Genomic DNA, 15,121 nt, shown 5'->3' on the forward strand with positions numbered 1-15,121 from the left:
CTACATGGAATTAACTTATTATGAGAGTTGGAGGATCTGTACAATAGCTATCTCTTAATACGTATCTATTTAGTATCGACTAATTGCCAGCCACTGAACTAGGAGGGGGATGGAGAGGTGAACAAAATAGACATAATTCCTGCCCTCAAAATTGTATAATTTAAGAAGAGCGAAAAATCGCAAACATTGGAGACGTTACTGTTCTATTTTACTTTGGTACTTTGGATATAACATAAAACTGTAGCTCCCTGAGATGAAGTCTTCTGTTCTTATCGTATGTGGACTAGGAATGAATGAAATATTCATTGTATATGAAATTAGAAATGCAGCGAGAAAGATACATGACTTCAGTGTGTCCCCTCATTTCATGATATATATTTACTTTACTCGATAAGATTTTCTCTGGTCCTAGATTGATTGGGATGACTTTAATGTTTGTTGCATTCAGAATGACCCCAGAAAGCATTCAAGGCTGTGTGTCCAAATCAAGACAGAAGTAACTAGCTGGATAGTCATAAAACTATTTTGTAGAGAATTCTTTCACATATTGGAAAATATAACACCAAGAACAGACTGTTCTCCCTTGTCTAACCAGTTTTATTTTATAGATATAATTTCCTGATTGAAGCTTTAGAATTGTTCTCAGCAAGACTGAAAATGAATTGCTCTTATTCTAGACACATTTAATTTTTACCTTCTGCAGACTTGGCTGCTTTTATAGTCATACGTCAGTCATGACTGACTGGCAAGAATACATTTCAAATGCCTAAACTGAGTTCCAAATATTAACAGACGATCCTCCCTTGAGTCCTTCCAATTTAAAGACCCATTGGACTTGATTCCAGCCACTGGTTAATTAGCACGAGAAAGGCTTCTCTGCTCAGCCATTTGTGACGTCAGCAGTAGGTCGCCAGCCCCTGGGGAGAATACAGATGAGCTTTTGGAGAAACCAGCTCTAAAATAGTCTCACAGCAAACACTTTAATCAGCTTTCCCTCCACTCGACCCAACTTTTCATGGTCTAAAGAATGGAATTCTGGAAGAAGAAATAGTATTTCTGGTTGTATTCTCATCTCAGACTCACTGCTTCTAGTCCAAATTTCTTAACGCTTATTAATGTCTGGAAAATAAAGACCTTTCTTTATCCATACCTGTCTGCCATCTTTAATTTGAGTTTATTTAGGATGACCACAAACCTAGCAGTTTGGATAAGTCGTCTTCTTGAACTGGAAAACTTGTCTTCCACTTTTATTTTTCTTTAATTGGAAAGTGACTTCATGTATCTTAATTTAGACATTTCTACTAGAATTTCTCACTAAACTTTATTTCAGAACTCAGAGTAGATGATCCATTCAGAGGTCATATAAAGTTTTGTTTAAGTCCTGCATCCTTTCTTCAGTAATTGAGGTATTATTCCCAATAATCTCTAGTAGCTTGACCAAATCCACATTCAGAAGAATACATTTTCTTTGTTCTCATATAATTCCGTGGAAGACAATTTTAGTTTCAATACTCATTTTTAAATTGCCCTGTGGTTTTTGTCATTGCTACCAAAAGACGTCTATGGCCACCTCAAAATGAATTTAGCTTATTACTGGAATCAATAATTTCTTTGTGTGTATATATTTATTCATACTTCCTATAGTTTTCTTTTCACTCTTTAGTTAATGAACCATGCAATGCCTTAGAAACTTTTCTTTGGTTACACATTTCAACAAAATCTCTGTTCCAGTATAGTTTGATACTGGACTCTACTGCTTGGAAAAGAGTTGGGGGTCTTTCAGATTAAGGTCAATGTTCCGGACAGACCACATCTCCACAAATGGGGCAACTTGGCATTTTCTGAATGTTTTACTGAATTGACTGGCTATTTATCTGAGTTAACCACATATGTTTATCATGGTGGAGTGTGTGTGTGTGTTTTAATTTGGTCTCTGGCTTTTGTTTGGATTTTTCCATGAAACACCTTGCCTCAGTTATAAACCCAAATTGCCCTTGAATTTGCCAGTGGGACTCAATTTTAGAGCAATCCTGATTTAGTGAAAAGAAACATACAATGGAAGAACCCAACCTGGATAGTGAAGCTGTTTCCTAGGTAGCAGGCAGCCTTCACTGCAGCCCGGGAGTGGCAAGAGATGGTCCCATCGGGCTGGACCCAGGGAATCTGAATCTCTGCTCCCACTTTCCCCTTCCAGTACCACATGTTCATTGAAAGATGGAGTGGAATGCATTACCTAATCTCCACCCCCCCTTTTCTTGGTCTTCCTAAAGAAGCAAAGCCTAAATAACACATGTTGACAAACCTTCTGCTCCAGAGCAGACAGTGGCCCAGCACATCAGCACAACCCTGACCTCCTCACTGCCTGATATAACCGTTAACATGACAGCTACAAGGCTTCTCATGTGGGAAAAACATCAAGTGCACCAGGATGTCCTTGGCCAGTTTGCAGTCAAAATATGTAAACTGCAGACTCCCAGAAATGGTTTGGATTCTTGAGTCATCTTTTCCTTACACCTGTGCTCCTGGGCAATTGTTTTATTTAATGAATTTTAGCTTTTTTTTTTTTTTTTTGACTTGGCTATTCTCTAGAGAGAACACACAGAAGTCTACTGGGCTTGATTCTCTTCTTTCATCCTCCTCATTCATTTCTACTAAAAAAATTATATATTCAGGAAGGTTCAATAATTCCCCTAGGAAACAGGAGGACTATTTAGTGCTAAATGAACATATGTGTTGGATATAAAGGGAAAATGAAAGGTACATGAACACTGGACATGCTTCATTTTGCTTTGGAGAGCAGATATGGTCTTGTTCATGCAGACATATGTCCTCAATACCAAATCCCCTAGGAAAGGATGACATCAATTGCACAACTGCTAGGAAAGCTAGAGCAGTGACTTTTTAGAGTAAAAATGGTTAACTCCTCTGCCCTTAAAACATAAAAGAAAGAAAATATTTAATATAGAATGTTTGGCATTTCCCACTAGTTAGTAGGGAGGAAAGGAAAATTTCTTCATATGACCAGAGCAGTCCTAAAACAGTTCATTTTAAAATGGACGAACCAATTAGCATTGATGAATGTGGCTCCTTCTGGATGGTTTATTGAAGGAAGTAGTACAATGGGGGATGAAGAAGACAATGAGTGACATTTGCCTTAGTGGTAACACACAGAATAGATGTCCCCTTCCAAAGATCCTGGTCCTCAAAGCTTGCTCCACTCTAGAAACCAAGGTCAGCTCACATGAGGAGCTCCCCAGGTGTGCTGGAAACGGCTATTCCTTGTGTCACCACCGCAAGGTATGCACAGAAAGGACAGCTGGGCACCAGCTGTGGGAACGTGGTGGCTCAAAGGCATGACTGGAAACTACCACCTGGACAAAAAGCCAGTGTGCTTTGGCTCTCTAGGAGGTCATTGCCTGGAACAATGTTCCAATGTAGTGGCTGCTCATGCTCAACAAACGGTTCTTGAATTGTACTTCCTATAATCCAACCTGCTCAGAAAGGCATCTAGCGCTCTAAAATATTAGCTATCATCTAGTTTCATTGTTGTCGAAATTTGGTTACATTATTAGAAAGTTCTATCATTCGTGCTTAAAATTGGCAAAGACTTCAGACTGGAGGCCACTAAGCAAATACTTTTTGTTGTTCTGTAAAATGTTAATGAAATCAGACCCCTAACTCCTCCCTTTCAAACTTTCTGTGTTTGCAGGAATAGCATGGTTGAGGACCACAGTGGCTACATTGGGAAGACTAGGGATAACCATGGCCTTTGAAATTGTTTATTTGGTAAATTCCGAATTGTACCCAACAACATTACGGTAATTCTAACAAACGTTATAGTTGCTCCTAAGTAACTCTGTAGACCAGCGTTTTAAGTTGATTTAGTTAAAAACTATGAAGTCATTTCCTTAGCTCAGTGATATATTAGCCTGGGCTGAATCCAGCTAGTAAAGAAGATATGCTTTGAGTTATCACTGCTTTCTGCATTGCTGCCTGCTGCATTTTGTGATAAAAGTATTTCTCATATTAATATCTTCACACACTGTTACAGTTTTGAGGAAAGGCCCTTAACTTGAAACCAGAAGACCTCTAGGTGCCCTTGCTTAGACTGTGGGTTAAATCTGTATCCATCAGCATCACCTGCTGCAAGACTATGGCCTCTCTTTGACTGCATTACATGCATTGCAGTGGTGAGCAGCTGGTTATGAAGGACAAAATGAAACAGTATGCATGGATTAGTGCAAATCAACCTCCTCTGCTGGGGAAGCATTCCCTGGGCACACTTCTCCCTCATATAAGGAAACCAAAGTAGCACAAAGTGACCCAGAGCAGGCAGGGCAGTGGGTTGCTGATGGATAACACCCTCCACCCACGCTGGAGACTTCCTCACTAGCCTTACTGTGAAACGTGCAGAATGGAAATGTTTTGCTTAGAGTTCATGAGAGTAGTCGTTTTCAAAGTTAGAAAATGCAAAGTATCTTCACACTTCCTTTGGTTTTTTAATATGTCAGAATATGTTGATTATCTTGAAGTCACTTGTTGAAATAGTTTTCACTTAAAATTACTTTTCATTCAACAGAAATTTCGGAGTTTCGCTCTGTTCAGGTCTGTGTGATTTTGGGGGAATCATAGCCCCATTTCTGCTCTTTCGGCTAGCAGCCGTGTGGCTAGAACTACCTCTGATCATCTTTGGTAAGAACTCATTTGCTATTCTTAAGAGCCTTCATCTACATTCTTTGTATTAAAAGAGACCTATAATAATTATTAGGTTCAATAATGATAATGATAGTCATTTATCTTATTATAATAACTATTTCATTGATAATTATGATATTAATTTCATCTTATTATAATAACTATTTCAGTTTTAAGAGCCAATTCAGTTATAATGAATGGTTTTAATTTAGTTTATATTAAAGGGTGCTGATAAATAATGTTCAATTAGCATTCTTTGGGTTCTGAGTTAAATGCTATGAAACTCTTATGGTATTGGAGAACATAACCAATAATTTTCAGGGGACTAAATTAAATATTCAGTATGTTTAAAAATGAGGGCCAGGTGCAGTGGCTCACACCTGTAAGACCAAAATGGGAGGACTGCTTGGGCCTAGGAGTTCAAGACCAGCTTGGGCAACATAGCAAGACTGCCCTGACAAAAATTTAAAAATTAGCTAGGCGTGGTGATCCATGGGTGCCTGTAGTCCAAGCTACTCAGGATGCTGAGGCAGGAGGATCAAGGCTGCAGTGAGCTATGGTCACGCCATTGCACTCCAGCCTGGGCAACAGAGTAAGAACCTATCTCTAAAATAAATAAATAATAAAAAATAACAAAAATAAGCCTAATATCTAATTGTATTTCTGGTGTTCTCTCTCTATTGATATCATATCTTCATTGGCTTGATGCTAAAAATCCATGCGGAGGGAGCAGGGGACACAGTATCCCGGGCACACATTCCATCACCTCCTCCAGGTCCCTCGAGTGCACCCCTCCTCCTACCTCCAGCTTCCATAGGACTTGTGAAGGAACAGAATCATAGTCTAGGAGGGACCTTGGGGAATTCAGTGTCCCACTTCTCCAGGGCTGCTCCAACTGTCCTGCCTGGGTTTCACACACTTCCCCTGTGCCCTCTTCTGCAGTAAAGGATATGGGTTGGCCCCTTTCTCACGCAACCATTTCTCTATCTCCACTTCCTTACTTCTGGTAGAGAATGTTTTTCATTTATTGTTCAGCAGTTGAAATTTGAATGAAAATACTGAGCCCATGAGGACAGACCTTCTGCTTCATGCAAAAGTCCTTTGACAGTGTGAGGGACAAAGAGTCAGCTTCTACCACTTGACACCAGTGACCTCAATACAGGATCACCTCAAATTATTGTATGGGATTTGGTCATCAAGCTGAGTGTTAATTCTGTGGTCAGCATGAAAAAGCAGAAAGTGCTACTGTCCAGCAAAGACAGAGTAGTCCAGGAGACAGGACACATGACCTTCAGGACTGCAGCCCACAGCCCAGTGGCAGGCAGGCGGGGCCTCAGACTGCGAGGGGAGACAGCCGAATTTCTAAAAACTCAGCGACAACAGAATGTGATAACTGCTGAGACCCTGAAAGCAGAGGCTCCTATGAGAATAGGTCACAGGGACCCTTGACCCCTGAGTGGAAGGGAGCAGGCCAGGGAGGAAGGAAGCAATGTCTAGGCCAAGAGGGGCTGGCTGTGCTCCAGGCAGTGGAAAGTTCAAAGCAAGAGGATGCCGCATCCTCAAGCACCTGGTGCTAGAGGATGGAGTGCAGTTGTGAGCTGGGCCTGAAGAGAGGCGGTGCCAGGGCAGGGCAGGGGCTGGATCTGGAAGGGCCTCAAGGACATGCCAAGGCTTTGCTCTTTATACACACAGCAGTGGAAAGTGACTGGACAGTTTCACCCTGAGGTGGACAGAGCTGGCCTTGCATTGTAGAAACACAGATATGCAAGTGGGTTGGAAGGACCCCCCAGCATCGTCCCTCTGATGGTAGATATGCAAGTGGGTTGGAGGGACGATGTTGGGGGTGACAATTCAAGGATGTCATCATCAGGAGATCACAGTGGCTTCTTCTAATAAAGGGATGGCAATGGGAATGGAGAGGGTGGACAGATTGAGTAAACATCTTAGAAGCCAGCTGGGCAAGATGGGATCACTGATGGGCACAGGGAGAAAGCATGGTGACCTGAGAAGCCCAGGTGCCTGGGGAGACGCAGGTGGCACAGGCACTGTAGCAGCAAGGCTGGGGGTCTGCAGGGTGATGGGGCTCTGTGTCCGCTGTGCATAATTTGAGGCACCTGGAAGAGTTCAAGTGGAAATAGAAACCAGCAGGCTCAACACCGCTGAGCTCAGGAGGGAAGAGTGGCCTTGGGATGAAGAGCTGGAAGCCACCTGGCAGTAGAGAACGGTTGAAGCTGAGGGAGTGGCCCAAGCCCCCCAGAAAATCAGGACAAAGCAAGAGGAAAGCAGGAGGCCTAGGACAGAGACCTGAGGGGTGGCAAAGTGACAGACCTAGGCAGAAGGAGAGGAGGTGGCCAAGGAAGTGGAAACCAAGTGAGAAGCCCGAGGCAGAAGGGCACGAGACCAGGTCCACCCTAAGGACTGAAAGTAGCACATGTGGATCTGGTGGCCAGCAAGAGGCAGAAGGAACCTGACTGGAGCAGAGCCAGGGAGAATATAGGCTGAGTCCAGAGGAGGGCAGGCAGAGGCAGGACCTGGAGCATGGTCCTATGCTGGTGCTGGCACCTCCCACTCACCAGGGCCAACTGCTACCATATTAGTTCGTTTGCCACTGCTATAAATAACTGCCCAAGACTGGGTAATTTATAAAGAAAAGAGGTTTAATTGACTCACAGTTTCACATGGCTGGGGAAGCCTCAGGAAACTTACAATCATGGTGGAAGGGGAAGCAGGCACGTCCTACATGGTGGCAGGTGAGAGAAGAGCAAGGAAAATTACCACTTATAAATCCATCAGATCTCATGGGAACTCACTCACTATCACGAGAACAGCATGGGGAAACCTCCCCAACAATCCAGTCACCTCCCACCAGGTCCCTCCCTCAACATGTGGGGATTACAATTCGAGATGAGATTTGGGTGGATAGACAGAGCCAAACCATATCAGCTACATTTTCAAGAATTTTGTAAGCCAGTCATCAAGCACAGATATCATCAAAAAGTAAAGAATATGAAATATATGAGAAATAGAGGCAATAAATGCCCAACACTCATCAGTCCCTAATTCAGCTACTACACCTTCAGTATTACCTGTGCTCCTGAGATTGTGTCTGCTGCATCTTTACGGTGGAAGCCCCATTGATGGGGCTCCTGCGTCGCTTCCCAGTGGCCCAGGCAGGGATGTTGTGTCAGTAGCCTGAAGGGCCCACAGTGGGAGCATTTAAACCATGCACATTGGCAGATGCTGCCAATCAGGGCTTGATTGCCCAAAGAGGGTTGTTAGGCATTTACCAGCACACCACTAGGCTACAAAGAAGTGGAGAAAATAGGGGAGGGTGGCTTTTCAAGAAGTTTGGCTCTAAAGAAGAGAAAAAGAAAGGATGGTAATGGAAGGATGAGGTGAGATTGAGAGAAGGCTGGTCAAACAGGAAAGGTCTGAATGTGTTTGAAAGCTTCTCCCAATAGGTTGAAGATACTGGAGGAAGGGTTGATCCCTACAGTGAGGAGCCCAAAGAGACAGGCCTAGGAGAAGGCTGGTCCCAGAGTAGACACCAGGACAAGCTTTCCACTGTAAGGTAACAGGAGGAATCGGAGGGAGAGGGGCAGGTAAGTGAGAGTGTCAGTGAGTGGGCGCAGAGGGGACTCCCCTCCAGCACTTCTGTTTCCCTGTGATGCAGGAGAGGAGGCCTTGGGTGTTGGACCCTAAGAAGGAACTCAGTCAATCACTGTGAGATGTGTGAGTGAACACATGGCTTCCGGGTATACAGGGGCCGTGGTGCTACTCAGGGTTTGAGGAAGGGAGAGAACCTTTGAAGCTGTGATAAGGGAGAGCTGGGGCATTGATCTGGGATGCAGAGGTTGCTGTGGTTGAGAGCTACTCCAGTGAGCAACATGGTGGCTTCAGAGTGAGCAGGCCCATGGGAGAGGGCCCAGCTGTGTCTTCCTGGAGCGGTAACACCTTTCCCCTATTCCATAGGTATCCTGGCATCCATCTGTGGTGGCCTTGTGATGCTTTTGCCTGAAACCAAGGGTATTGCCTTGCCAGAGACAGTGGATGATGTAGAAAAACTTGGCAGGTACTGTACAAAATTCAATGCACCCTAAATAAAAGCAATATTTAAAACCACGGGGGAAAGAATGACGTTGAGAAAATTGAATATCCACAGGGAAAAAAATAAGAATAAATCCTCATCTCATATCGTAAGCAAAAAATTCAAAGTAGATACAAAAGGTTAACATAAAAAAAACCCTCCAGAGCTAGATAAGAGTATGCATTGTTTTTTTTAATGTGGTTGTGAAGAGAGAAGCATTTTCACGTAAGGTGCTAAGACTCAGAAGTGATCTAAAGGCAGGAACTGCTGATGTGGGAAAGTGGAAATTGCTGGGACATACAGCAGCAGGGGATTAACAGTGTGGCTTACTCTACAGAGTGAGGATGTGTCAGGTCTGTCTAGATGGAATGGCATAGGCAGGTTTTCAAGACTGACTACAAAGTGAAATGTCACTGAACAACATGTTATAGTATTTATAAAAAACTAAAATCAAAGGTGTTTTCTCTCTGCAGCTGGATAGGAAGACAGATGACACACAGATGATAGATAATAGGTAGATGATAGATAATAGGTAGATGGATGATAGATAGATAGATATAATAGATGATAATCATAGATAGATAAGTGATAGTAGATAAATGATAAATAATAGATGATAGATGATAGATAGATACAGATAGATAGATAAATAGGTAGATGATAGGTAATGTCTGGATAGATAGGTGGATAGATAAACAGATAATAGATGATAGATAGATAATAAACACTAGTAGGAAGATAGAGAAAAGATAGAGAGATTGAGTTTTGGAGGGGGGTGTTTAAATAGGGTATAAGTAAAACTAATACCCAGCCAATATATTAACGTGAGGAGTAATGTCAAGAAAAATTCACATTACACAAATTCTAATTGTTTGAAATTTTTTCATTAAAACATAGAGATATGAATATGAGAATGTATAGTACAAGATGTAAAATAATAATATGTGCCCTCTGTGGACACAAATGGCCTGGGAAGAGGGGTAGGGAAGGGAGGACCATCACTTTCTTGCCAGAGACTTCCGTACTGTTTGATTTTCTTTAAAAATTAGAACACGTAGTCTTGTGTTGCTTGTGTGGTTTTAAAAAATGATGTAACAGCTAATTTAACAACTAAAAAGCAATCTTAATAATGACTTAGGAATTAAGAACATGGAGCTCTAAATATTTTTAATATATAAAAAATCCTGAGGAACAGCTTTCTTCCATTTGATTCTGTTCCACTGACTGCCTTCTGTTTACACAATGAGAGTGATGCTTTCATTCTTTATCCCCAAACCAATCGGGATCAGATTTGCAAACTCATCAGGAAAAAATGGAAGAAAAGGGAGTCCTCTGAAATCAAGACTTTTCTACTGCTTCAGTAACATTAAAAATAAACAGCTAGGAGAGGTTTTTTTGTTTTTGTTTTTGTTTGTTTTTGGCTTGGGGAGTGTGGGTGGAAGGGGGTTGTCTAAATGGTGTGCAAGGAAAATCAATACCCAACTAACATATAAACATGAAGGATTATACCAGCAAAAATTTAAGGTACCCAGATTCTTTCTAATTTTTTTCTGTTTATAATTTTTCATAATGAAAAGTTGGGTACATTAATTAATTATACCTAGTCTCTATACATGAAAAAAAATCTAGTAGAAGTATGGTTTACAGTGCTACAATTTAAGCACATTAATTGTGATCCATGATTATTTACTCTACAAAAATTACTTAGTGCTAAATTACTAAAACTTGCTAGCATTTCCCTTTTAAAATCACACTGGATTATTTTATCATTTCTGCTGGTTTTTGTTCATGTTAACAGCTCATTTCCAAATATATGTTAATTCAGTAGAAGTTCATAAAGAACTTAAATGCTATAATGCTAACAAACCCCTGTAGCAGAGGAACCAGCCCCCAATATTTCAGCATAGGTTCTATTTTCCATAAGTGTTGGCCAGCTGAGAAATAAAAAGAGTACAAAGAGAGGAATTTTACAGCTGGGCCGCTGGGGGTGACATCACATATCGGTAGGACCATGATGCCCACCTGAGCCTTAAAGCCAGCAAGTTTTTATTAAGGGTTTCAAAAGGCGAGGGGGTGTAAGAACAGGGAGTAGGTACAAAGATCACATGCTTCAAAGGGCAAAAAGGAGAACAAAGATCACAAGGCAAAAGGCAAAAACAAATATCACAAGACAAAGTGCAAAAGCAGAATGACTGAAAAGGGTCTATGTTCAGCGGTGCATGTATTGTCTTGCTAAACATCTTAAACAACAGAAAACAGGGTTCTAGAGCAGAGAACTGGTCTGACCTCAAATTTACCAGGGCGGGATTTCCCAATCCTAGTAAGCCTGAGGGTACTGCAGGAGGCCAGGGTGTATTTCAGTCCTTATCTCAACCGCATAAGGCAGACTCTCCCAGAGCAGCTGTTTATAGACCTCCCCCTAGGAATGCATTCCTTTCCCAGGGTCTTAATTATTAATATTCCTTGCTAGGAAAAGACTTCAGCGATATCTCCCCTACTTGCACATCCGTTTATAGGCTCTCTGCAAGAAGAAAAATATGGCTGTATTCTGCCCGACCCCACAAGCAGTCAGACCTTATGGTTGTCTTCTCTTGTTCCCTGAAAATCGCTGTCACTCTGTTCTATTTCAAGGTGCACTGATTTCATATTGTTCAAACACACATGTTTTATAATCAATTTGTACAGTTAACACAGTAGTGGTCCTGAGTGACATACATCCTCAGCTTACAAAGATAACAGGATTAAGAGATTAAAGTAAGAGATGCATAAGAAATTATAAAAGTATTAATTTTGGGAACTGATAAATGTCCATATTAAAATGAAATCTTCACAATTTATGTTCAGAGATTGAAGTAAAGACAGGCATAAGAAATTATAAAAGTATTAATTTGGGGAACTGATAAATGTCCATATCAAAATGAAATCTTCACAATTTATATTCCTCTGCTGTGGCTCCAGCTGGTCCCTCCATTCAGGGTCCCTGACTTCCTGCAACACCCCTGTCTAAGGTCTGAACACAGACAAAAAATGAGCCCGGAGACAGATATTGTTGTTACCTTAGAGTTGGGTTTTCATGAATGTATTTGATCAAAACTAGCTATACTATTAAATAATAACAGAACATCCTCTTCTAACTAGTTACATAATCTTTCCTAAAGACTTTCTCCTTTGTTTTTTCAGTCCACATTCCTGTAAATGTGGCAGGAATAAGAAAACCCCAGTTTCCCGCTCTCACCTTTGAGGCCCCCGACAAAGACAGAAAGAAGGAGCTATCCAGGAGCTGATCCTCCTTGCAAAGCTGTGCCTTGCAGAGATGCACGTGTGCATTTCAGCTACATCATGCCACGCTGTTGTAATACTGTATAAAGACCTCACTCTATCCAGAGTATTTTTATATAATGTTGGATGAGTTAGGATTTGTAATGCTGTTGAAGTTTCTGGGAACACATAATATGTAGCCAGTTTAACAAAGAACCTGTCAGGTGCACAGCCCTTCCTGGGTTTTTTTCTTGTGTTCCCTGTGGTCTCTGACCCATTAGGCTAAAGAGAGACAAGAGAAGCCCCCGACCTGATTCTCATGACAGCTCCATCAAGAATGTGGGATGTGCCGACCAAGGATTTGAGAAAGTTGTACAGAAATGTGTTCATCAAATCTGGTCAAGGGACTAAGCTCCTAGCTGACCATTCTGAAGATTGCATGGAGGATGAACATTTGGGAATCCTGTTAATGAGAAGGCTGAATCACAGGCACCTGGGCCACAGGGTGTGAGCATTCATGTTCTCTGCTCACCTTGGTTTCCACACACCTTCGCAATGTGAACAGGTCAGGAGTCCCTCCCGTCCACCTCCTCTGTAACATCTGGGGTTCCAGGCATGGTTTAGGCCCTGTTCCAGCAATAAGAACCAATCTGCTGTACAATCTGAGGACTTGGCTCTGTTACTTACAAAATGATGCTGTGGTTCTGAGATTATTTGGGACATTTTTGGCTCTCCTTTAGTGGACACCTAGAGCCACAGATTCCCTTCTTTACTAAACAAATCCCATGGATTCTGATTTCTGGGTCTTAGGATTTTAAAAGTGAAGGGATATTTTTCTTATATTTGTGAGTTCAGTTCCGATGGTGCCCGTGGTCAAAAGCGAAAAACATGGACAATTCCTATTCATTCTTGGCACTTTGACATGTCTTGGGGAAAAGCTTACATTTTAATTTAAAAGAAAGATCAATTATATCCATGCTTAACAGGATCAGCAGGAGCTTTATAAATGACTTTACAGAGACTAATAAGGGATTTGATCTTTCTTTTTTTGTTATCGAGGCTTTTGAAATGTGGAACTTGTGTGTTCTGCTTTGTATGTTATATTCAATATCTTTTCAGATGCAGTCTATATTTTATGCTGAGTTTTAAAAATGAAATACTTTATGCAAACAGGCAAAATTGGTACCAAAGGGAAACATTAACCATGAGGAAGAGCATTTTTCTAAGGAGAACAGGTGACAATATACACATGTGCGCTAATTGTAAAATGAGCATCTTAATTTTTAAAACACATCAGAATTGAATACGAATAATCTATTTGTCGATGAAATAAACACAACTCTTTGAGGATTTGAGACTACATTCACCCTTTATTCACAGTCACTTGCAGTTTTGCTTTTCTCTGCATTTCTCTGCTGTAAGATGACTGTTGCATTGTTGAATTGTATTTTGAGTGGATATTTTTGTTTGGTAACAATTAAAATTTTAAATCGTAAAAAATGTACATTTGCCCTTTCTCTTCCTTCTAAACATGTGTCTCTCCCACAGGTCATTCTCCTGTGACGTGTGTACTGCAGAGTGTTTCAAAACCGGGCAGGCAATTAGCAATGGGAAATAAGTGGTCCACCTTCAATATTTGCTTGTTGTTCATTTACATGCTCTTGGCACCAATCCTAGACTCAGGTGTGCCCCAGAATAACATTCAGACTCTCAGCTGGTCTTGTGTTACACATCCATGGACCGGTTCACTCCATCATATACAGCTCTCTGCTCCATGTCCCCTGGGCTCAAGTCAAGAAGTCAGTGACAGATTTCATTCCCAATAACAGAATCGGTTTGCATGACTCCCCATACATGTTGCAGCTTTGAAAACATTCATCTCAGAGTTAGGTATAAAGACAGTAAAAATGTGTGTCAAGCCCTCGTTAGCTGATGAGGTAAATGCATGGACAACTTCCTAGGACTTCTCGGCTCTGCCCTCTGTGACCTTGCAGCCTGCTCAGGTCTTTGTGCTCTGTTCCTTATCAAAAACAGCACAACCCCCTCAGTCTGCCCATTTAAAATTGGTGGGGTGAACAAAGAGCATGAAAATGTTGAAGACCAAAACCAAAATTTACTCAAATCAAAGTTAGGTACAGAGTTTATTTTTTACAAATGTCGTAGCTATGTCACCTTATTACAGAATCCAGCAGTCAGAAAATAACACAAAAAATGCCGAGGTTTGGCGTAGCTGGTAGCTGGGGACAGTCTCTTCGTTTGATTACTGTCAGTTATTTCCAGCATGCTAAATCCCTACCCACGTTCCAGCCTCTAGGTGAGTCAGTGCGTCACTCTGTCTCCCGTCCAATTAATTATTTCTCATCACTCCCTCAATCCAAGTAACAGACCTTGAAACATGAGCATAGACACCAGCCTTACTGGGGCATGCACAGCCAAGACCCCAAGAAGTGACTCCTTGTAAAATGTATTTGTCCTTCTCAAAGCAAACCAGAGGCCCTCCACTGTCACCCTAAATAGAGGTAGGGAAAAATTCATGTGAGGGTTAGGCTGCCAGCCTTTTATTGTGGCATCCATCTATTGTCCATATGTATATTTTCCCAGTAATTGAAATCGGAAAGGAACTTATGGGCATATTACTCGAGCATCTGCAGTGCTTAAGTACTTAGCAAAGTCTATTCAGCGAAACCACACCACTTAGTTTCTCCCAGGGGTAAAAAAAACCCTTGTGAATCCCGCACACATCCCTTCCTGTGTTGGTGTTTCCTTTAGACTGGCCTAGCCTGGGCATCACTGTAAAGTATGTGCAGTTGGTCTCTGTCCTGTACCCTCTACCTCCTTCCCTACTGGAAAAGTCACCACTTTAGTCCCTGGCCACCAGCACACCCCAGGAGGGTGAGTGACCTGAGGTAGTTATGGCACTTAAAACTCCCTTGCTACCGATCTGGAACTCAAGCCCCAAGACATCCCCTTAGATGATCTGAATACGCATTCAGGGACAGATCTAGGCAGTTTCTAAACAACACTTAGACTGGGGTCTAACGTTGACAAATCCTTCTAGAATTTGCCTCTTTGGGACTGAAG

General features: G+C 41.7%; 2 protein-coding genes across 2 annotated transcripts in view; one reads left to right on the top strand and one right to left on the bottom strand.

The window, feature by feature from the left end:
- SLC22A3 (solute carrier family 22 member 3) overlaps positions 1–13,540 on the top strand; it is a 103,950-nt gene extending 90,410 nt beyond the window's left edge. The window contains exons 8-11 of the mRNA XM_034963198.3: positions 3,710–3,818; positions 4,580–4,692; positions 8,668–8,767; positions 11,963–13,540. Coding sequence (XP_034819089.1) covers positions 3,710–3,818; positions 4,580–4,692; positions 8,668–8,767; positions 11,963–12,023 — 383 coding nt within the window. The 3' untranslated portion in view covers positions 12,024–13,540. The remainder of the gene's footprint in view (positions 1–3,709; positions 3,819–4,579; positions 4,693–8,667; positions 8,768–11,962) is intronic.
- A 136-nt stretch (positions 13,541–13,676) lies between these two features.
- The window catches only part of LPA (lipoprotein(a)), a 213,677-nt gene continuing 212,232 nt past the window's right edge, over positions 13,677–15,121 (bottom strand). Inside the window, 1 exon segment of the mRNA XM_063605063.1 lies at positions 13,677–14,549. Coding sequence (XP_063461133.1) covers positions 14,388–14,549 — 162 coding nt within the window. The 3' untranslated portion in view covers positions 13,677–14,387.

The sequence above is a fragment of the Pan paniscus genome, chromosome 5 (genome assembly GCF_029289425.2).
Source record: "Pan paniscus chromosome 5, NHGRI_mPanPan1-v2.0_pri, whole genome shotgun sequence".
Lineage (NCBI taxonomy): Eukaryota > Metazoa > Chordata > Mammalia > Primates > Hominidae > Pan > Pan paniscus.